Consider the following 22,042-nt stretch of genomic DNA (forward strand, 5'->3'; position numbering starts at 1 on the left):
TGCTACTTCCTTCTATTCATATTACTTCGCAGCTTCAGTACAAGTAATATGGATCGAATGGAGTACTACTATGATCAGTTTTGTTCAAACAAAGCAGTGTCGATGTATTCTTTTTGTTGAAATTTGAATTTGTATGGTCAAAACACGCTTTATATACCCCCCCCATCTTCCAAGTCTTAGGTTTTCTTCACCTCTCGTCGGCGTTGTCGCCAGTCCACCTCACCTCTGGTGGCCTTAGGGCCATGGAGGTGTGGTGGATCCCGCCTTTGCCGCTGGGACGGCTCCATTTTTCAGATGTTATTTTTGTGTTTTTGTTAGAGTTCGTGTCATGCTCAGGAAGGCGAGACAGTGGGGGCTCCCTGAAGATGAAATAAGGCTCTCCCTGCCTAGCCCATGTTTCGGTGGTGCGTTAAGAGCAACTCTAGCAGAACCCGCATCCCGCCGGCCCGCAAAACGCGTTTGCAGTTTGCGCATAACCGCTTTTGCGGGCCGGCGCGGACAACCATAGATGCAGACCCCTCAAACGGACCCGCATAAAAGTATATTCGCGAAATATGCTTTTTTACGGGTCGGCTTCTGTAGGTTCTGCTAGGGCACCACCGCGATAACCCGGAAACAGAAAACGCCCAATTCTCGCATTTGGCATAAGTTTCCACAAAAAGTTCAAATTCAAACCACATAACACAGTTTTAGGCACAAATTAAAAGCCAAGTTCAGTAGGAGAAATGCAAAAGAGGGCCTTGCAAAAGTTACGGCCATGCCCAGCATTATCTTGGTCGACCTTCACTCCGTGCCATCGAGTCCACCTTGAAGTTCATCGGCACCACCGAATCCACCTCCGATGCTTGTCCCAACTCCCGCACCGAAATCATTGACATTGCCACCATATGGAGCAGAGAAAACATCTCCCGAACTGTAACACGGACCAACCGACGCGACCATCCTCCTCTTCAAGATTTCCTCCTTGCCATATCATGCCATGTTTTGGTGAGGTCGTCCATGTCATCACGGTTCATTGACATGATCTTGTTCTCTTCGGCGAGCAACAAAGACATGGATTTGTTTTCAGCGGCGCGTGCTCTTCTCTCCTTAATGGCAGCTTTGCGGAGCCCCTCTTCCTTGAGCAACTGCCACTTTTCTTGCTTCTCTTTTGCCTTCTTCTGGGCCAACTCTTTCTTGATCTCCAATGACTTCAACAACATCAACTCGTTTGATTGCATCATGGCATCAATCTTCTCCCTCAAGCTCGATGCTTCTTGCTCTCTCTTCATCTCACTACTAGGGAAAACCTTATACACAGAATCTTACCAGTAGCGCGTGTTAGAATGAGGCGCTACTGCTACTTAGCAGTAGCGCGTTGGCTTAAAGGGCGCTACTGTTATCCACTTAGCAGTAGCGCGGCAGGAACAAAACGCGCTACTACTATAATTTCCATACCGTTCCTGACGTGCTAGGTATAGTAGTAGAGCCCTTCTAAAAACAACGCTACTACTACAGATTTTAGCAGCAGCGCATTTTCGCTCCCCATGCTATTGTTAAAGCTATTTTCACCTACCTCCCTGCGCGTCCTTCCCTCTCCTTTGCTTCCTCCCCCAATTCTCCACTCTCTCTTCTCCCCCTCGTCGCCTCCGCCGGAGCCCCTTCCCTTGCCCTCGCGGGAGGCCCTGCCCTCGCTCTCCGCCGGAGTCTGCCCCTCGACGTTGTCGCGCGCCTGTGCCTCCTCCTCCTCGACCTCGACTTTGCTGGAGCCCCTGCCCTCGCTCTCCGCCGCCGTCTCCCTCGATCCACCTCGTCGCCGTCTCCCTCGACCCCGCCTCGCCGCCGTCTCCCCCGACCCCGCCTCGCCGTGCCTCGGTGCCGCCGTCTCCCCCGACCCCATCTCTCTCCCCGCCCTCTGTAAGCACTCTCCCCTTCCCTCTTCTCTACTTAGTATGAACCCTAGCTATTTAGTTCTAGTTAGTATGAACCCTAGGCTATTTTTAGTGCTAGTTAGTTAATTACAATTAGTATTAACCCTATTTAATTAGGTAGTATGAACCCTAGTTAAAAAATGGATACTTATATGGTAATTAGGGCAGTAATTCCTAGGTACTAATTAGTTAGTAAGAACTAGGTACTAATTAGGTACTAGTTTATTTTTATTTATAGTAAGTTTACTTTTAGTAAGAACTAATTGAATTAATAGAACTAGTTAGTAGGAACTTGTTGCTATTTTTTTAGTTAAAGCATTTTTTCCCGCATCGACGTGGACGATGCCTATCCCGCATCCTCATCGTCAAGTCGGCGGAGGACGACACCTGCTTGACCAGATGGGCCATGTCCGGGACTGGGCTCCACCGGGGTGGTACTGGGAGGCGCTACCTATCGGGGGGCGCAGGTTGGTGAGGAGCCAGCCTGTCGTTGACCCAAACCTTCTTTGGTGGCGGTCGCGTGGGCCAGTGACGATCCAGAGGCTCGAGGACCCCGCGGAGGTGGTGCGTCACCGTGTCAGTGAGGAGGACACACACGTCCGTCGCTACTTGTTTGCGTTGGAGCACAGGTTCTCCAATACCTGGCAGGTTCTCCAGGGATCTCACTGGAGCTATGATCCCGTGATGGTTCCTTCTCTGTGGGTGTCCACCGCCCGCGCCGATACCCGTCGTGTGCTAGGGTTTTAGTTGTATTAGTGATGTTATATGTATGGTACTATTTGGGGTGTATTAGTGATAATATTCGATGATGTACGGACGCATGAGATGATTTACTTTTGCTTATTGAACGCATGCTAATTTGAGTCCTATAAGATATTTTGAAATGTATATCTTGTGTTGCTTAAATAGGATATGTGCTTGCCCAAGTGGCCAGTCATGTTTGCAAGTTACACCTCCGAGTGGCCTATGTTTTGCCGGAGTGTTGATTCATTTTCGTTCCGGCAAATTTCAGGCGCTCGATATGTCCTATTTTAGCAAAGGTCATGCCGGATTTTTTCGTGAATTTTGGCATGACTTGTGCCAGAATATGTAGGAAATATCGAGTGTCCCAGATTTGTGTGTTGAGTATTCTGGTAGTTGTCTTCGATCAATTTTCAACTAATGTTTTAACTATGAACATAGGAAATGTCTGACGATGAAAAGGATTTCGGTATTTGCAAATACTGCGAAGACGAGCGCGGCCTGTGCGACGGAATCTTCCTAGATGATGATAGGCGCTTCAGCATCAAGCTGGACGAGAACTTTGAAGTCGATAAAGTAAGTCACAATGACAAGTCTTTTTTCGTAATTAAGCATGACATCTGCTTTATTTGCTTCAACTTATAATTTTTTTACTATTCTACTAGCGTATCCCCTGCCATGCAAGAGTTTTTGTATTGGATAAGATAGGTTTCAGTTTTGTGACAACTACTATGGAGGTAAAGAGATTTTATTTGAAGACCGAGCATGGTTATATTTTTCATGCAAAATTATACAAGTAAGACGACTACACCTATTTTGGATGCAAAACATGGCGAGCACTATGCAAGACTTATGCATTTGAGCCTGATATGGTTATCACCTTTGATATTCGTCCGGAAGATGGTATTGAAGGTAATACCGACATCTGGGTCGATGTGCATACGCCTCCAGTTCTACCAAAATGTGAGTTTCTCAACCATATTTATGTCTTTGATATTATTTATTCAAAAATAGTTGACAACTAATTTCTATTGACAGCTTATTTCCAATCAATCAAACATGTCCAGCGCTTGGTAGACATGACCTACTATTGTCCCGGGACTAAACTAAACTGGGAGGAGATAAGTCATTATGTTTCATGACTTGAGAATCTTCATACTGTCAAGACAAATTTTTTTTTGGACTTACAAATCTTAGTACTCAAAATGTGCGACCAATAATGTTCATATTGAACTACGGTCACATCTTCTCCTTACTTTTCTTGTCGCCATCGGGCTTGTTCAAATTTCTTGGGCCATCATCATCCTCATCTTCTTCCATGTTTATAAGCGAGCCTCTCTTCGGTGGAGATTCTTTGTCGATCAACTTCCACTTCTCGCACTTTTGGAGCAAGTCCCAACAATGCTTTACTTTGAAGAATTTGCCTTCCGAAGCTTCCATGTCTTTGTATCTATGTTGGGCAATCTTGTCCTACACAATATGAAAAACAAAGTGATGTAATCAATTCTTATGATGCAAATATGATTATGCACAACTTGAACAAAGGCAAAACAAACTCACATAGTCGGATTCCATGCATCAAGAGACACCGCACTCCATACTTGGATCAAAGCTTGATCTTCCAAGATCGTGTAGTTCTTCGATCTTTGGCTTTTCCCAGATTTTGATTGCGATTGCTCAAACGCTTCCGCTTCGATCTCGTCCAATTCGTCCTCACAACCATGATCATCCACGCCACCCTCCGTTTCATTGTACTCGAATGCGAACAGGGCTTGATCAATGTCAACGACATTGGTGTCCAACAAGGTCTCGTACTCGGCAGTTCCATTGTTTGAACCACCGCTATATTGAACGATAACAAGTGACGAGCTAGCAACAAATGGCGAAAACGAAAGGAAAGCACAATGACCAAAGACGCATACCTTTCGGCCATTTCGTCGAACACCTACTTGCGGGGGGAGCAGCGCCGTTGGACGGCATCGGCGGGGCACTTCTTGCCGGCATGGAGTTCGAGGATGAAGGAGGCGCCTTGTTTGCAGTCGGATTCCCCTCCCTCTTTCCGGCCGCGGCCTTGGTCACCTTCTCCGCCGCCGGCCGAGATCGCACAACAGCGTTGGCGGGGGGAGTGCGAGCCTTGGCGGCGGGGACTGCCGATTCCCGCCCTACACGACCACATTGCCCTGCCGCTTCCGGGCAGGCGCGGCGCTAGCTTGAGCGACGACGGGGCCAACATGGCCGACGGCGAGATCCGCCCGAGGGGAAGGGGCATGCGCGACCTCGACGGTGACGGGGGCAGCTGGGAGTCGTCCATGGCGGCGAGGGACGCCCGCGGAGGATGCACCTGAGCGTGCGGCGGCGGGGGCAATGGTGGCGGAGGGTGGGGGGAGCGGGAAAGAGCGCGCGGAAATGTCCCTCCCGCCAAATCTCGCTGCGGATGGGGGCTGCGCTCGGGTCGGCCTCCCAACCCGTGAATCTAGAGGTTGGGGGAGAAGTTTTGTCGCACCCCATTTGCGGGCCGGGGCGGGATGTGGGGACTGGTCGGGCAGGTTTTCCCGCCCCGACCCGCACTTTGGCGGTTATTTTGCGGGCCGGGGCGGGATGCGGGGTCTGCTAGAGTTGCTCTTAGCACCGCTGATCGACATGTGGAGATGTGTCTTCGGCGGATCTATCGTTGGTGGGTCTGCTCGGATCTGTTTGTCGTTCGTCTACGTTCGTGCGTCTTTAAGTTGGATCCTTCCGATCTATACTACTCTTCATCGGCAACGGTTGCTGTTCTGGTGCGACGACGATGATTTTCCGACTGTTCACTACAACAAGTTCGGCCTGACTCCGACGAGGGAGGGGCGATAACAGTCGCGCACCTTCGGCTCGCTTCAGTTCTCGTAGTCGTTGCTAGGTGGTTTATAAATCTGAATGTAATTTCTATTATTTCTGATGCTCGCTATACTGCCATGATTGAATACGATTGAAAGTTTTTTTATAAAAAAAGACACATTATATTTTGCAAAATATCATGTTTTGCATTTAATTTGAATATACAAATATTATACCGTGAGTGAATTTAAAAGAAAACGAATTGCTGACAGGATAAAACCTCCGAAAGCCTCCCCCCCCTTCCTGCCCGCGCCCGCAGCCGACCGCGAGTCTCCCCGGTCGCCGGCGCCGCCGCCGCCCTCGTCTCCGGCGAGCCCCCTCCCACAGAATGCCGTCTCCGTCCCTCCTCCTCCCGCTCCACCTGCCGCCTCTCCGCCCGCGCCTCGCCTCCTCCTCCCACTCCCCCCGCTACCCGCCCCCCTTCCTCAGAACCCTATCACCGCCGGCCCCCGCTCCTCGCCTCGCCCTCCCCGCCGCGGCGGCTCGCTCCGGCGGGGGCGGTGACCGCGAGGGAAACCGGGGCGCGGCGGGGGACCGCGGGCGCGTCATCCCCATCGCGCGGTGCTACGAGGCGGGCCTCGCGCGGCTCGAGGTCTCCGGCGCCGCGCGGCGGGAGCAGGCCGTCGCGGCCGCGGCGGCGGCCGACGGAGGGGCAGCCGCGGAGGCGCACCTCGGCGCCGGCTCCGAGGCCATGGTCATGGAGGCCTTCCTCCCCGGAGCCGGTGGCGCCGCGTCCACTCGAGTGGTGAGCGCTTACGGTTTCCACCTCCACCCGCCTTCACTTTGGGATGGTTCAGTGCCTGTCATTCGATTAGGATACGCTTTCGTTACGCTGCGCCAACCATAGGAAGTATTCTTCGAATACACGCAGCATTTTAGTCGCACTCCCATTATCAGAAATATGCGGCCAACACAAGGTGCAACCCATTGAAAAGCTAGATTCAGCATGTAGATTCCCCATGGCAGGGCAGGTGGATGAGGCATTCATGCTGTATTTGTTCTTGAGGAAGTTTTGCTGTATTTGTAGATTTTGCAAGCCAAGGAAGTCAAAGAGAAGGCCGCTAAGATAAAGAAGGACTTTGGTGATGATATTTTCTCTGAAAATGAACCTGATTCCGACAGTATCTTGGCTATGGCTCTTAAGCAAGTTGTGATGCACAAGCTTTCAAACTATCGGCTAGAAATCTTCTCCCCAGGTTCAGGGAGAAACGTCCACGATTGGAGCAAACCCCGAAAGGTGTACATTGGGACTTGATACTGATTTTTTATTTATTTATTTTTAGCTCTTGTTAATTTGTGGTTGCATGCCAGGTTCCTGTGGATTTCAGCATCAGTTCATCGGATGGAAAACTTCTATCCTCTCTTGCTGAAGCAATTTTCTCATGTGTCATTGAGGATACCGAAAAGAGTTACCTCGGGGGCACAGGCGGGCTTTTTCAAACACAGAAGCTGAACTGCTCGTCTGATTCCACTGTTTGTATACACAGAATTTCCGAGGCAGAAGTTGCAAGTAATGCTAGGAGGTGCTTGGAGAGTTTTAATCTTACCAAGTCCTCTCATCAAGTGGGCACATCAAAGAATGCGTGGTGGCCAGCCCCAAAATATGGAAGGTTGGCGGAGATCGGGGGTCCTGATTTTATCCTTTGGGCCCATGAGTTTGTTCCTTCTTATAAACTGCAAATTAATGCCAATGCATTCGAGAATACGAAGCTTGAGGGCTGTCATGAGTTAGTAAATACTAGGTGGGAAGTTCCCATATCCCACTTCCAACTGGTATATGGTTAATCTATCACTATCCTTGATGTAAACATACCGCTGTTTTGATCAGTATTATTTATTTACTTTTCTGCAACTGTAGGTGGAACTAGGGAATGTTGTTGACATGTATTTTGAAGATCAATTTACGGTTCCTGGAAAAACTTTCCGTTCTCACTGGAATGCAGAACCATCCAAGATTAGAAGGAACAATGTATGCTGCTACTTTATTTCAGTCGAAGCTTGCCTGTAAAAATATTTATTGTTTCTCTTTTCCAACATTGCTTCTTTGGGTGCAGGGTTATTTGAACAACCTTTTCTCTTTCTTGGCTGGTAGTTCTGTTATTTTTATTGTCGGCATCGTTGCTCAGTTATGCTGGCCTCAATCTCTTAAAGGCAAAAGGTTGTTCATGGGCAGTTCACCCACCCCATCATCACACAGCTATTGTTCTGACGTCCATTCTCTTGATAATAGTGAGGTATACTCATTCCTTGTGACGTTGCTTATTCTGTGAAGAAATTATTTTTTTAGCCTGAATTCCTTTGTGACCGCTTCTGTTTTTTTGGGGTTTATGCGTGATATGCTGATGGCCCTTTCACAGGACATTGATTCATCATGATTTCCCTATAGTATTTCAGATTTAACCTTTTCTTTTTCTAACCGATTGTAACTTTGATACTTGGTGTTACACTAATAGGGGACGTTCATTTGTTGCAACTTGCATGTAGTAACTGTTAACTGCTCACTGTAAAACCATGGAGTCTCTGGAAGATGCTAAAGATGATTTATGGAAAAGTCATTTCTTAAGCCGCTTTTGCTTCATGACGAGTGTTCTGTTTTCTTCTTGTTGCTAACATCATGTAGCATGTAGATTATATTTTTCAACTACTACAGTACTCTTTTGGAATGTCCAGCAGACCTACCTACTGTGTATAATTAAGGGCATATCTGATGACAAATAATTACCCTCCAAGGACTATTCAGCTCTCGAGAGTTTAGTGCTCTGTCTCTGTGGCTCTGGAACCACGGATAGTATCAATTGTGGACACTGCATTTTCGTATATCAGGTGCCCTGCAATTTTTCCTCTTCTAATTTGCTCCTCCTGAACAGGTACGAAGTTATTGCATATCTATTGTTAAGAAAATAAAAGATTCATGTGGTTGCCCTGGGGATATAGTGGTTGATGAAAATATTGGTGCTTGGATTGGAGAACTGCCTGACTGCTTCAAGGCCATCAATCTTGGCGATAATGCTGCTTCTGATGATGCTCAGTATTCCCGTACTGTTATCAAAGAAAATAAGAACCCATTGGTATTAACTCCCACCGAGATGACTTCTCATCTGGAAACAAACGATAATTCCCAGGAAAGTCTGCAGAACATTGCCAGCTTTCAGGTAAGTTTGCCTGATTTATTGAAGACATCTCTCCAGCAGATGAAGACATTTGTTATTTTTTATGTTGTATCTACAACTCGAATCTGATATTTATTTTTGTAATATATTGCACTTCCTTTGGAATTTGGAAAATATCCATACGCTTATACAGTCATGAATTAATAATATGCCATTTCTTAATTTTATTTCTGTTGTTTGCCATTCGATTTTTTGTCATGCTTGCTGAAGCAGAATGCATTTGTTTTTCCGCCTTAAATGCAATTTAAATGCATTTGTGTTGCTAGCTTTCACGTATGCTGAAGCCAATGCAATTTATTATTTTAGTTTTGGTATCCTTCAAATTCGTTTCACACTTATCTTACTCCAGCAGTGTATGCATGGATTTAACATAATATTATTGTTTAGAGCGAACCTTTTGTAATACCTTGTCTTCATGTTTCAAGTTGGTTCTTTGGTCCTGACTCACGTGAAAGAGCTAAACTTTCTTTTACTGTTTGCTCAGCTACTGTATGCTTATTGATACTTGGTTGCAATTGGACTTAATCCTTTACTTTAGTTATATGACAAAAAAACTGTAAACTACTCTCTTATACTCCCTCCGTCCCATAATATAAGAACATTTTTCAAGCTAACATAGCTTGAAAAACGTTCTTATATTATGGGACGGAGGGAGTACCTTTTAAATAAGTTGTACATGCAGTGTTTGCTAACTTTATGTGTGATCTGGTTCATAAGGCCCCCAAATTTATTTTCCACAATGCTTTTTTCCAATATTCTTTCCACATTGCTTTTATAATTATAATGTTAAAGCTCCCTGTGTCAAAATAAATTGATACGTTATTCATTCTCTTTGGTCAAATGCTATAACTTGCACCGTGTCACTTGATTCATCTATTTAGGTGGTGATGTCAGAAGAAGGTAAATTGGTAGGTTTTCAGCCAACAAGCCGCCTAGCTGTGAACCATTGGGCCAAAAATCCACTAGCAGCGCTGCTGTATGAGGGGCGGAAGCTTTCTCCAGGTATTAGGATTGTCCCAAGAACTTATTCTTACTATTTGTGATTATATTTACGCTATATATTTTGTCCTGTCTGATACTTTCAAATGGCTATTGTCAGCCTTTCTGGAGCCTAGGCTTAAAATTTCCCGTCCTGCTAAGGTTGTCCCGATTGAGTTGTTGATGTCGGTAAATTCAGAATCTTTTTTTGCTTTGGCGAGGCCTGTTCAAGATCCATGCTAACTGAGGTACCTTAACGATTTCATTTATCCTCCTGTTTTTTTTTTGATCCAGCAATTTATTTACCACACACATTGTATAATGACCTGTACTATATTTACCCAAAATGTCCTATTTGCTGGCCTCTTCTACATAATCATTAGGTAACAGCTTCAGGCACCATTGGGTGTTAAAAACAACTCTCCCTCATAAGGTTCTGTAGGTCCTAGGTGTTCTAAGCATGATTCTACCGACCCATATGCAAAAGTTAAGCTATCACTGAGACGAAGGCAATTACTTATGGAGCTCTATTCCTGACTGCATGGCTTATTTCCTCCGCGGATCAGGAGTACTAGACCGGTTTGTGCTACGGGTGTCCATGTTGCTGGAGATTATCCATTGGTTTGTGGTTGGGGGTGTGGGGGTGTGCAGAGGATGAAGAACAAATAGACAGGGCCATATAGTTATGACTGTGCAAGCACTTTCATTACCGAATGTAATATCTGTGCCATCTTAAGAAAAATCGTGCCATCTCGTAGTCACAATCATGGAATAAGGAATATAGTAGAAAATGGTATGACTGATCTGTTCTATTGAACTGCAATCGAATATTCACTACAATAAAATATAAAATGCTAGGTACAATCTCTGTGGGATGTAGGCCTGAATTCACAATCTTGATCTAGGCATAAATTTCTCCAATTGAATTCATAATCACATAATCTGTGATAATTTCGTTCATTCTCTCTGTTTGGTGGACAGCATCCCAGTACATGTACTTGCTGGGATCTGTGCATGTTAATCGGCCTCTGCATGTTTGCCCAACTTCAATAACCCCTGTTCCACAGCAGCCTCTTGATGTCTCTGTCAACCCTGGCGTTCATAAGAAAACATTGTCATTACACTATTTTTCTCCTTCTGTTCATTTAAAAGGGACCAAAATGTATCACAACTTACCAAAGATTTTGGGGTCTATTGTCGCCATGCTTATGATTGGAGCAACGTCAATAAAAGTAGCTCTGGTATCTTGTTGATTCCTCAGAAAGCGCACCACTTCGCCTAGCCTTCTGTTAAATGAAGTTGCCATGGAGTTCATGTTTTCATGGCATGTTTCTGCACCCGTGCCTAGCAAGGTTCTAACAAGTGGTAAACACCCAACTGGGGGCACTCCAACAAATACAAATCTCCTTCCTCCAAGTGCTCTCATTACCTGAGTAAAATGACAAGGGTTAAGTCACAGCACTGAGCTAACATACAAAAGATAGTACACTATCATTTGACAAGTGCTTACCTGGGTATAATTAGCGACACGTGTTATCAGTAGGTTCTCATACGGCAGCCAACTCTCTGTTCCTGAACGGTTTGTGGCAAGATAGTGGTTAAACAGATCGGTTGTTCCAGCACTTATGACGAACGTAGCCCTCCTGAGAAGTTGATGAGCTCTTCTTGGTCCCACTAATCTTTGGAGGTTTCTTCTGTAACGCCATAGGTCCTCGACTTGATTGGAAAATGATAGTGTATTCTATCATGGAGAGAAAAAAAAAATGAAAACACAGCTAGCCAGTTAGTACTACCTAATACCAGCTCTGAATAATCGGAATAGCTTGGATTAGTTTTAATAACTATTTTTGGTAGCCTTTTACCATGTTTCCTTTAGATTCGCCTGACTTAATTCATATGATTTGCCTGACTTTGTGCTCTGATGGGAATAAAATGCTGCAGGTTATACTGCTGACATACCGATATCCTGGCGGTCGCATCATCGTATCCGGAGCCTGCTGATGCGAAACTCACACCCCTTCTGAGCTGCCTTGGCCTCAACCTCGGCTCGCGGAAACCTGGAAGGCTCCTCGCTACACCTAGTCTTTCCGCTGCACATCCCAAAAACTGCACCGTGAATACCATACTGACCAACGGTGAGCGTCACTCACCTCTCGACCAAAAACATCAATCCTGTAGCTGCACATGAGCTCCACCTCCATTTGCTTGGAAGAGAAGCCCAGTTGGTACCTTGTGCACGCATGATTTACCAGCGAAACAGATGCAAGGAAAGAAGAGTGCGTCTGTACCGAGTATGTCAGTGATGAGCCTGCCGTTGCTGAACCGGCCGGTGGGCCTGCCGCCGAGGAAGCCCGCGCCGTACGGCAGGAAGTTGGCCCTCATCACCGTCTGCAGCCGGTTGTTGTTCCCGGGGTCCACCGTCGAGTCCCCGAACACCAGCATGGTCGTCCAGCCGGTGGTGCTGTAGTTGATGGGCCTCCCAGGAGCCGGCATTGGTGCCATCGGCAGCGGCACCGCGGCCCACCCCGGCTCCTGCGGCGGCACCACCGTCCGTGGCGGCGTCGGGTCCCTCGGCGTCCGCCTATGGCGAGGCAGCTCCGGCGGCTCAGGTTCCGGCGGATCGTCCTGCCTCGGAGGCAGCCGCGCACGCCGTGGGCGAGTCGGCGGTGCTGCTGGTTCCACCGGCGGCGGCGGCGGCAACGGCATCGGCATGGAACCCGGTAGCGAGGGTACTCGTGGCGCATCGGACTCCTCCGGCGGGGGCGGGGGCGGCAACAACGGAAGCCCAGGCCAGGATGGATTGTCCTCCTGCTCGTCCGGCGGCGGCGGCGGAAGCATGCTTCGCGCAGGCGGATTGTCGTCCTGCTCGTCCGACGGCGGCGGCATGCTCCGCGCGGGCGGATCGTCGTCCCGCTCGTCCGGCGGCGGCGGCGCGGGCGGATCGTCGTCCTGCTCGTCCAGCGCGGCCGCCGTCCTCCCCGGCGGCGGCTGCCATGCGACGAGGAGGAGCAGCGCCACCGCAACCACCGCCGGCCTCCTCATGGGTCGTCGCCCTGGTGGTGGTACGTCGTGCTACACCTCTACCAAGTAGCAAGTGTGCCCGGCCATGGACGCCCGCAATATATATGCTCTTGCGGCTGGAGCCTCTGCCGCTCCAGCTGAGCTGAGCAGAGCAGAGCAGAGCGGAGCGTGTTTTCCAAGACGGCTTGGTGCTGTGTAGGTGAGGAGCAGCCCTAGTTTACTCCCAGGCCGCTTTGTGTGACATGATTACCCTGTGGTTTTCAAGACCGCTTGGTGCTGCTTAACTCGTGAGACTTTTTACGCCGGTGAAACTCGGAGACAGAGTAGTATTCTTGAGCCCATTGATTAACTTTGTATGGACATGTTACATTCCATTTATGTATTCAAGAAAATAATACACATGCAGAACTATAGTGTACTACTCAAGAGGATTCTTGAACCCATCCACATGTTCACCTACTCTACCTGTATTTTCCAAAATTGTCTGTGTAGTCCTTTGTTCTATACATGCTAATGCTATGATAAAAACAAACAAATCATAAGGGTTAAAATAAACATTAAAACAAGAAGCAGAATAGAGAGGGAGGAAGGCATGGGATACATGTGCTTGCGCTTGGGTCGCTCATGTCTTTTTCTTCTCTTGAGAGGAAGGTTGCTCATGTCATCGCGGTGACGTCATGGGTACCGCTGAGCCTGCGTAAGCTGCGGTTGCAGGGGCATGGTCGCACCAGCTATATCTAAATTCGATTGTGTTTCGCCACCATTCCAAATTGTGATGCCATGGGTTTTGCTGAACGAGAAAAACATCGAGAATTTTATGGTACGTCAAAATAATATGAGCCGTCCATTTCCAGTCACTCAATGGACTAGATCCACCAACACTGCTAGAAAGAATCAGGAGTATATTTTGTTCAAGGGGTAAAATTGGAAGACTTTACAAAATAAAAACAAAACTCTACACGCATTGAGAAATCCGTGTGCTTCCTTATCCTGCTCCGACGGGACTGCAGGCTGGATTCGGGTGGCCAGATTGCGGTGTCGATCAACGGAGAGGTTGGGAACTTCTTCCGCAACAAACGAGGTCTCAGGCAAGGGGATCCCTCCTCGCCTTTGATCTTTAACTTTGTTGCGGACGCCCTTTCTGCCATGGTGCATAAGGCTAAGGACACCGGTCACATCCGCGGGGTGGTCTCTCACCTTATTCCGGGTGGACTCACGCACCTTCAATATGCGGACGACACATTGTTGCTCTTTGAGCCCGACGATCATAGCGTTGCCTCGATCAAACTCATCCTCCTTGCTTTCAAAATCATTTCCGGCCTTAAGATCAATTTCCTTAAGAGCGAGGTAATTGCCATTGGGATGGACCCTCTGCTCGCTACTCGAGTTGCCAACCTGCTTAATTGCAAGCTAGGGAGCTTTCCAATTAAGTACTTGGGCCTGCCTATCTCCGGTAAACACATTTCTATTCTGGAATGGGAGCCCTTGTACGGTAAGGTGGCAAACAGGGTTAGCCCCTGGCACGGTCGGTTCCTTTCCTCGGCGGCCAGACTGATCCTAACTAACTCCAGCCTCTCTTCCCTCCCACTGTTCACGATGGGCATGTTCTTGCTGGCGGATGGGGTTCATGCCAAGCTTGATACGCCTCGATCCAAGTTCTTTTGGGAAGGAACCGGGATAAAAAAGAAGTACCACCTGATCAAATGGGCCGTGCTCTGTCGGCCTAAGAAATTTGGTGGTTTTGGGATTCTTAAATCCAAAATGTCGCTCTTCTAACCAAGTGGATTTGGAAACTCTCCCAAAACGAGCAGGGGCTCTGGACGGATATTCTTCGCGCCAAATACTTCCCAGATAGGAATTTTCTCACCTCCAAAGCTAAGGGCTCCACTTTTTGGAATCTGATCCAGAAAGTTATGCCTGCCTTCACTTTAGGAGCCAAGTTTTGCGTCAACAATGGGTCTTCAACGCGATTTTGGCTGGACCATTGGTTTGGCACGGAACCCTTGTGGAAAAGCCACTCCATTGCCTATCAGTTAGCCACTAATGTTGATATCCTAGTGGCTGATGCGTTGCGCAGCAACCCGCCAGCGGTTTCCTTCAAACGACCCCTCCACGATATCGAACGAGCCTGTTGGGACGGGCTCGTAGCTGATCTTGTTGGGGAACGTAGTAATTTCAAAAAAATTCCTACGTACACGCAAGATCATGGTAATGCATAGTAACGAGAGGGGAGAGTGTTGTCCACGTACTCTCGTAGACCGAAAGCGGAAGCGTTAGCACAACGCGGTTGATGTAGTCGTACGTCTTCACGGCCCGACCGATCAAGCACCGAAACTACGGCACCTCCGAGTTCTAGCACACGTTCAGCTCGATGACGTCCCTCGAACTCCGATCCAGCCGAGTGTCGAGGGAGAGTTCCGTCAGCACGACGACATGGTGACGATCTTGATGTTCTACTGTTGCAGGGCTTCGCCTAAGCACCGCTACGATATTATCGAGGTGGACTATGGTGGAGGGGGGCACCGCACACGGCTAAGAGATCCAAGGGATCAATTGTTGTTGTGCCTAGAGGTGCCCCCTGCCCCCGTATATAAAGGAGCCAGGGGGAGGGGGTCGGCCGGCCAGGAGGGGCGCGCCAGGAGGAGTCCTCCTCCCACCGGGAGTAGGACTCCCCCTTCCTTGTTGGAGTAGGAGAGAAGGAAAGAGGGGGAGAGGAGGAAGGAAAAGGGGGCTGTACCCCTTGTCCAATTCGGACCAGAGGGGGCTGCGCGCCTCCTTCCTTTCGGCCTCTCTGCTCTATTCCCGTATGGCCCAATAAGGCCCATATACTCCCCGGCGAATTCCCGTAACTCTCCGGTACTCCGAAAAATACCCGAATCACTCGGAACCTTTTCGAAGTCTGAATATAGTCGTCCAATATATCGATCTTTACGTCTCGACCATTTCGAGACTCCTCGTCATGTCCCCGATCTCATCCGGGACTCCGAACTCCTTCGGTACATCAAAACTCATAAACTCATAATATAACTGTCATCGAAACCTTAAGCATGCGGACCCTACGGGTTCGAGAACAATGTAGACATGACCGAGACACGTCTCCGGTCAATAACCAATAGCGGAACCTGGATGCTCATATTGGCTCCCACATATTCTATGAAGATCTTTATCGGTCAAACCGCATAACAACATACGTTGTTCCCTTTGTCACCGGTATGTTACTCGCCCGAGATTCGATCGTCGGTATCTCAATACCTAGTTCAATCTCGTTACCGGCAAGTCTCTTTACTCGTTCCGTAATACATCATCCCGCAACTAACTCATTATTTGCAATGCTTGCAAGGCTTAAGTGATGTGTATCACCGAGAGGGCCCAGAGATACCTCTCCGACAATCGGAGTGACAAATCCTAATCTCGAAATACGCCAACCCAACATGTACCTTCGGAGACACCTGTAGAGCACCTTTATAATCACCCAGTTACGTTGTGACGTTTGGTAGCACACAAAGTGTTCCTCCGGTATACGGGAGTTGCATAATCTCATAGTCATAGGAACATGTATAAGTCATGAAGAAAGCAACAACAACATACTAAACGATCGTGTGCTAAGCTAACAGAATGGGTCAAGTCAATCACATCATTCTCCTAATGATGTGATCCCGTTAATCAAATGACAACTCTTTGTCCATGGCTAGGAAACATAACCATCTTTGATTAATGAGCTAGTCAAGTAGAGGCATATTAGTGACACTCAGTTTGTCTATATATTTACACATGTATCATGTTTCCGGTTAATACAATTCTAGCATGAATAATAAACATTTATCATGAAATAAGGAAATAAATAATAACTTTATTATTGCCTCTAGGGCATATTTCCTTCAGATCTTGCCGGAGTGGTGCTTCGCCCTGAGGCCGACTCGGTCTCCTGGGCTCTATCGCGCTCGGGGAAATTTTCTGTCCAATCCCTGTACAACAAACTGACTGAGGGGCCGACCCTGGACATAGCTAGGGGGCTATGGAAAGCATATATCCCCTTGAAGCTAAAATTTTTCTTGTGGCAGATGTTTCGTGATCGCCTTCCCTCCAATAATATCGCGCGTAGGAACGGGCCTTCCGATGGCTCTTGCGTTCTCTATGGCCAACATGAAGATGCAAACCACATCTTTTTTAATTGCTACCTCGCTCGCTTTGCTTGGAGTGCGGTTAGGGAGGTGTTCGACCATAACTGGAACCCCCGCTCAGCTTTGGACCTTCACGCTATTCTTGTCGCACATAGGGGCGGTTTCGGCCGTGTTTTCTGGAGATGTGTGGGAGCTTTGTTTTGGGCCATTTGGTCTACACGCAATAAGATGACCATTGAATACAAATTTCCTTCACACCCGGCTGACATTATCTTCAAATGCCACTTGTTCCTTCAGACATGGACGCCGTTGGGGAAACGGCGTGATGCGGATCGGATGACGGAGGCTATGGAGCGGATTTGGTTGATTCAGATTGGCACCCGCCACCAGCCTGCCGTGGGTTGTGACATTTTGGACCGGCTACTTGCACGCTGCTTCTTCATTTCTCATTCTCTCGCAGGCTTCGGCCGGTAGCATGTATCAATCCTTGGCTGCGGCCTTTTTTCTATTTTCTGTCCTGTGTTGAACTTGTTGGATTCTGCCTTATGTGGGCTTTATTAATTTAAAGCCGGACGCCACCGGCGTCTTCGTTCTAAAAAAAATATATAAACCATAATTGTCTTCCTAATCCTCTGCTCTATATCTATGCTATGATAAAAACACCCATAAAACAAACAGAGTACAAGAGACGATATAAAACATTAGAACAAGAAACAAAAGAGAGAGGGGGAAGGCATGGGATAGAGATGTGCTTGGGTTAAGATGCCAATTTGTTGTCATCGTCTCACTAGAGTAGTGACTTAAACATGCCAATTTGTTGCGTGCCCTGTCTCTGATGGTTGTTCATCACCCCTGCATTTTCGATAGAAATCTTCCGCCGGTGTTGGGTCGGGTTCACTCGTCAGAGATAGTCTATAGGAGAAGGGGAGCTTGGCGCAGCGGTAAAGTTGTTTCCTCTTGCCGAAATGTAAGGAAAGACTGCGTACTATAGACCAAAAGTGGTCGGACTCTTCCCCGGACCCTGCGCAAGCGGGAGCTAAGTGCACGTGGCTGCCCTTTTTTTTAGAGATAGTTTATAGCAATACATTCTAGTTTTAATTTTATCTTTCACGAATCCTATTATCACTGGATGTACAACATCATTTACAACGGTTTGAATCGATCATTTCGTGATCTGTCGATGTGCTCGAAGATCCGTGCTAATGCGTGTAGGAATGCTCATGCACCTGGCTAATGCATATATTTTAGCTGAGCAAGTCATATAAACCATATTCACACTCCCCAGATAAAATATCACTCGACCAAACTCAAATACAAATGACACAATTGCATATTTTCTCTTCTGTGATCTATTATTAAAAAGGAAAAAAAGTGATGCCCTGATAACAAAACGAGGAATGGACAAGAGTTTGATTAAATCATTTTCTTTCATAGATCGCGACGATGTACAAAAACGTAAGCAATGCACCATGGTTTCTCGTTCTCACCAATCAACACGCGAAGAACATGAACTGCCTAAACATGCCATTAGTCCAAGATGGTACTTTAGTTGAGCTACTGGTTGCTTGAAAACTCCCCCATCAGACATAAAGGGCGTGTTTGGTTCCCTGGTTAGCTTTAGGCTGCATCGTATGGGGGGTCTTGGCTGAGTGTGGCCTGGCTGAATTGATGCAAACATGAACGGAGATGGATGTTTGGTGAACTTGCATGAGATGACTGCACGAGGAGCAGATTCGTCCGAATATGGCTGAAATCAGTGAGGAACAGGGATATTGTGGCACCGCGGGGCGATGGGATCCGGGGCTTGATGGATTCAGAGAAATGGGTTCCTCGCTTGCGGCCGCGCGAGGCGCCAGATCCGGCGTGCGGCGGCTCTAGCACGTACCAGCAGGATCCTTGGCAGATGCCAGCGGCAGCGCTTGGTGAAGGGCAAACGGGGATGGCAGCGGTTAGCCTTGGTTGGCGGCGACGGCACGGGCACTTGGTCGAGCACGGCGGCCGCGGCGACACCGGCGCTTGGTCGAGGGCGGCGGCGGCGGCGGCACCGGCGCTTGGTCGAGGACGGCGGCCACGGCGACACCGGCGCTTGGTCGAGGACGGCGGCTGCAGCGACACCGGCGCTTGGTCGAGGGCTGCTGCGCGTGGTGAAAGGCAAACAGCGACGTCGGCGGTTGGTCGATGGATGCCCTGCCGGCGGCGCTTGGTCAATGGATGCGAAGAGACGTGAGGGGGAGGAGATAAATCGAAGGAAGGAGCCTGCACGCGAGATACGCCCGAAACTTGCGTTTCCCTCAGCCTGGCTGAGAGGACTCTTTTTGCATTCACTGGGCCAGGCTGAAAAGTCCATACAACCTACCAAACGTCCCAATTTTGCATGGTGGGTGCGAGCCACATGCAGCACAGGGAACCAAACACCCCCAAAGTGTATGGGAAAGAAACATATATGTGGTCTCGAGGTTCCACAGGTAAGCGGCCCAAGTCTTCCATCTTGAAGATGTCGAAATGATAGGCCACTACTCTTTTGAGAGGTGTATGTAAGAAGACAATCTCTTCGTTCGGATGAAATCCAAGTAGGGAACCTCTGTCATCACACTGTTCTGAGGAAGTATCACTGCGTCATTTCTTCTTCGGTACAACCCCCTAAACACAACAACGGCTGAGATCGTTCCGTACCCCTTCATAAAAAAGGGTAGGATCGTCCCAGCACATAAAAAGCCGCCGCCCGCGCGACGGGGCTGTACCTGCCCGCGCGACGGGGCTGTACCCGCGCGACGGGGCTCTACGCCGACTACCCCATAGACGCGTCCGTCCGCGTACGTACGACGACGAACCTATAAAAAAACCGACGTGACGTGACGAACGACGTACTCGTGGCGACGTGGCGTCGGCTGGACGAAAAAAAATAAGACGACGCGACGTGTGGGGACGACGACGCGACGTGTGTGGACGGGGCGGTTGCGTGCCGTCTAAGCGTCGGTCAAAGACGGTTCCCGACACGGCGGCCGGCCCGATGCGCCATTAATGCCGGCGTTACGCCGGGGCGTCGGTCACCTACCGGACGGCGCCCCCCACCCACCGACGCCTGCCTTTAAAACACCGCCCCCCGTCGCCCGTCTGCCTCTCGCACTCCACTTGACGCGACTCGACCGCTCACCCCACCCACCGACGCGCTTCCACCGCCGACGAGCTCCCATTCCCGGCGGTCTCCATGGCGTCCGACGGCGGCGGCGGCGGCAGCTCGTGGCCGACGAGCCTGGACACGCCGGAGACGGACGAGCTCATCCGTCTCGGGTTGATGGCACCGCCGGGCTGCCGTCTGCCGCGCGTGTTCCACATCACCGCCGACGGGTACCCGACGAGGGGGCCCGGCGCGACGACGGCCGAGCTCCGCCAGCACGAGGGCGGCCGGTGGAACATCGTCGGCCGCACGAGGTTTTTGAGGGCAAAGACTTCTGGGCCGTCGTCGCGCAGGCCCGTCGGGAGATGCGGACCGGCGGCTCGTCGTCTGTCGCGCGCGGCGCGTCGTCCGCCCCGCGCCGGCCCCGCCGTCCCCCTCCAGCAGCCGCGCCGTCCGCGCCGTCTCCGAGCTCGTCCCGCCGTTCGGTTCCCGCCATCGCCCGGCCCGCCTCCCCTCCTGTCGTCGAGATCCCGCCTGAGCAGTTCGCACTGCGCGAGGACGGCGACCCCGACGACTGCCCCGGCTACCTCATCGCACTGCGGGCGTCGCAGGCAGAAGCGGCGGCCGCTGCGGCGGCCGCGAAGGCGAGAGAGGCCGCTGAGCTGCAGGCCGCACTCGACGCGGCGGCGGCTATGGCGGTGGCAACAGAGGCCGCCGAGCTGCAGGCCGCACTCGACGCGGCGGCGGCCATCGAAGCGGCGCAGCCGCAGATTTGTCAGGATCAAGGGGGCGACAGCTACTGGGAGGACGGCGGCAAGAGCAGCGACGACGGCGACGCTGACTACGACGGTGACGTCGGCGAGGGGGAGATCGTGGACCTCGCCGACTCCGACGAGGACGAGTAGATTAGGATTTTTTTCATCGAGTAGTAGATTAGGATTAATTAGTTATGTTTAATTAAGTTTAATTAAGTCATGTTTAATTAAGTTTTTATATTCTAATGTTTAATTAAGACATGTTTAATTAAGTGGGCGTTCGGTTTATATGGTTAGTTCGGTTCGGTTTATTCGGGTTTTCTAAATTTCGGTTTCTGTCAAATAAAAACCTAAATAATCAAAGTAAAAATATAAACCGAACCTTTTTAATCAAAATTTGTCGGTTCGGTTTGTTCGGTTAACCGTAAAACTGATTATGTATGTGTCTCATATGCCATATGGAATAGAAAGAAATCAATATATTAAACACATATGGAATAGAACATTTTTAGAAATTACACTTTGAAAATTTATGACTTTTTTCAGAAAATGATGATCATGTTTTTCAACATATGATTTTTTTAATAAATATCACGGATATTTGTGGAATGGTCCGAACATCTTTTTATAATTGCACTCACATTTTTAGTTTCATGAACATTTTTAATGTCCAGTGAACATTATTAAAACTGAGTAAGTAAAACCTTTTAAAATCGAAACAAAACCGACCCAAAGAAACAGAAGTAAAAAAGACATAGAGAAAACCCGCCAGAAAATCAGGGGTAACCTTCTAGAAGGTTCCCAAATCCGGAAACAATGTACGGCCCATGAGAATAAGAGATTATTTAGCGCTTAACATTTTCCCTGATAAATAATAGTACTGACAATAAGAAAGGCATAGCATCAACTCCAAAAAAAGAAGTTAACAAAATGCTCTTTGCACACCTGTCTTATAGGATTATTATTTTCGGGCGTTTCTTGTATATTTAGGTGTAATCCTTTGAGAGGAAAAATGATCGACTTTGGCGGATGCGACCGAGAGAAGTACGACCGAGGGTCCCCTCCGCCCATACCGAAACCACCGGGTTGCACAGCAAGTGCCAGTGCGGTTTGCCGGAATGCACCCAACTTTTGGCAGCGCGTGTGGGGCCCCGCCCGGGGACCGCACACCCGAGATGAACGAAAACGGACTACGAACGCACGTTGCGTCACGTGCGGGCAGTGTTTTAGGGGTTTTCGGTGCGAAAAATCATAGAAAATCGGTACAGCGTCGGAACGCGACAAAATTTGGCGTGCGTGGCCTGCGTGGTCACTGTGGCCCGTGGAAAAAAATGATCGACTTTGGCGGATGCGA

The 22,042-nt window shown here is 49.0% G+C and overlaps 2 protein-coding genes across 4 annotated transcripts; one reads left to right on the plus strand and one right to left on the minus strand.

The window, feature by feature from the left end:
* Window positions 1-5,784: 5,784 nt before the first annotated feature.
* On the plus strand, window positions 5,785-17,337 carry LOC119323560. Of its 3 annotated transcripts, none has more exons than XM_037597250.1 (9): window positions 5,785-6,270; window positions 6,553-6,762; window positions 6,837-7,298; window positions 7,384-7,494; window positions 7,580-7,759; window positions 8,393-8,677; window positions 9,577-9,697; window positions 9,795-9,921; window positions 17,113-17,337. In XM_037597250.1, the coding sequence occupies exons 1-8, from the start codon at window positions 5,854-5,856 to the stop codon at window positions 9,914-9,916; spliced, it is 1,908 nt and encodes a 635-aa protein (XP_037453147.1). In that variant the 5' UTR covers window positions 5,785-5,853; the 3' UTR covers window positions 9,917-9,921; window positions 17,113-17,337. The 3 variants fall into 3 exon arrangements, with proteins under 3 accessions (XP_037453147.1, XP_037453146.1, XP_037453148.1); XM_037597249.1 differs by lacking the exon at window positions 17,113-17,337 and adding an exon at window positions 11,615-12,054; XM_037597251.1 differs by lacking the exon at window positions 17,113-17,337 and adding an exon at window positions 10,240-10,357.
* On the minus strand, window positions 10,498-12,735 carry LOC119323561 (GDSL esterase/lipase At5g45950-like). The gene is made up of 5 exons (XM_037597252.1): window positions 11,962-12,735; window positions 11,633-11,763; window positions 11,184-11,414; window positions 10,850-11,102; window positions 10,498-10,765 (listed from the first exon to the last, which is right to left on the minus strand). Exons 1-5 carry the CDS (start codon window positions 12,713-12,715, stop codon window positions 10,575-10,577), a joined length of 1,560 nt encoding a protein of 519 aa, XP_037453149.1. The 5' UTR covers window positions 12,716-12,735; the 3' UTR covers window positions 10,498-10,574.
* Window positions 17,338-22,042: the final 4,705 nt, after the last annotated feature.

Source organism: Triticum dicoccoides, chromosome 6B (genome assembly GCF_002162155.2).
Source record: "Triticum dicoccoides isolate Atlit2015 ecotype Zavitan chromosome 6B, WEW_v2.0, whole genome shotgun sequence".
Classification (NCBI taxonomy): Eukaryota; Viridiplantae; Streptophyta; class Magnoliopsida; order Poales; family Poaceae; genus Triticum; species Triticum dicoccoides.

Coding starts and splice junctions, on each gene's coding strand:
- LOC119323561 (XM_037597252.1), bottom strand. CDS start 12,715: ATGAGGAGGCCGGCGGTGGTTGCGGTGGCGCTGCTCCTCCTCGTCGCA. Junction 11,415..11,632: donor ATGCGACCGCCAGGATATCG/GTATGTCAGCAG, acceptor TCTCCATGATAG/AATACACTATCATTTTCCAA. Junction 10,766..10,849: donor AATAGACCCCAAAATCTTTG/GTAAGTTGTGAT, acceptor TATGAACGCCAG/GGTTGACAGAGACATCAAGA.
- LOC119323560 (XM_037597250.1), top strand. CDS start 5,854: ATGCCGTCTCCGTCCCTCCTCCTCCCGCTCCACCTGCCGCCTCTCCGC. Junction 6,271..6,552: donor GCGCCGCGTCCACTCGAGTG/GTGAGCGCTTAC, acceptor CTGTATTTGTAG/ATTTTGCAAGCCAAGGAAGT. Junction 9,698..9,794: donor GGGGCGGAAGCTTTCTCCAG/GTATTAGGATTG, acceptor GGCTATTGTCAG/CCTTTCTGGAGCCTAGGCTT.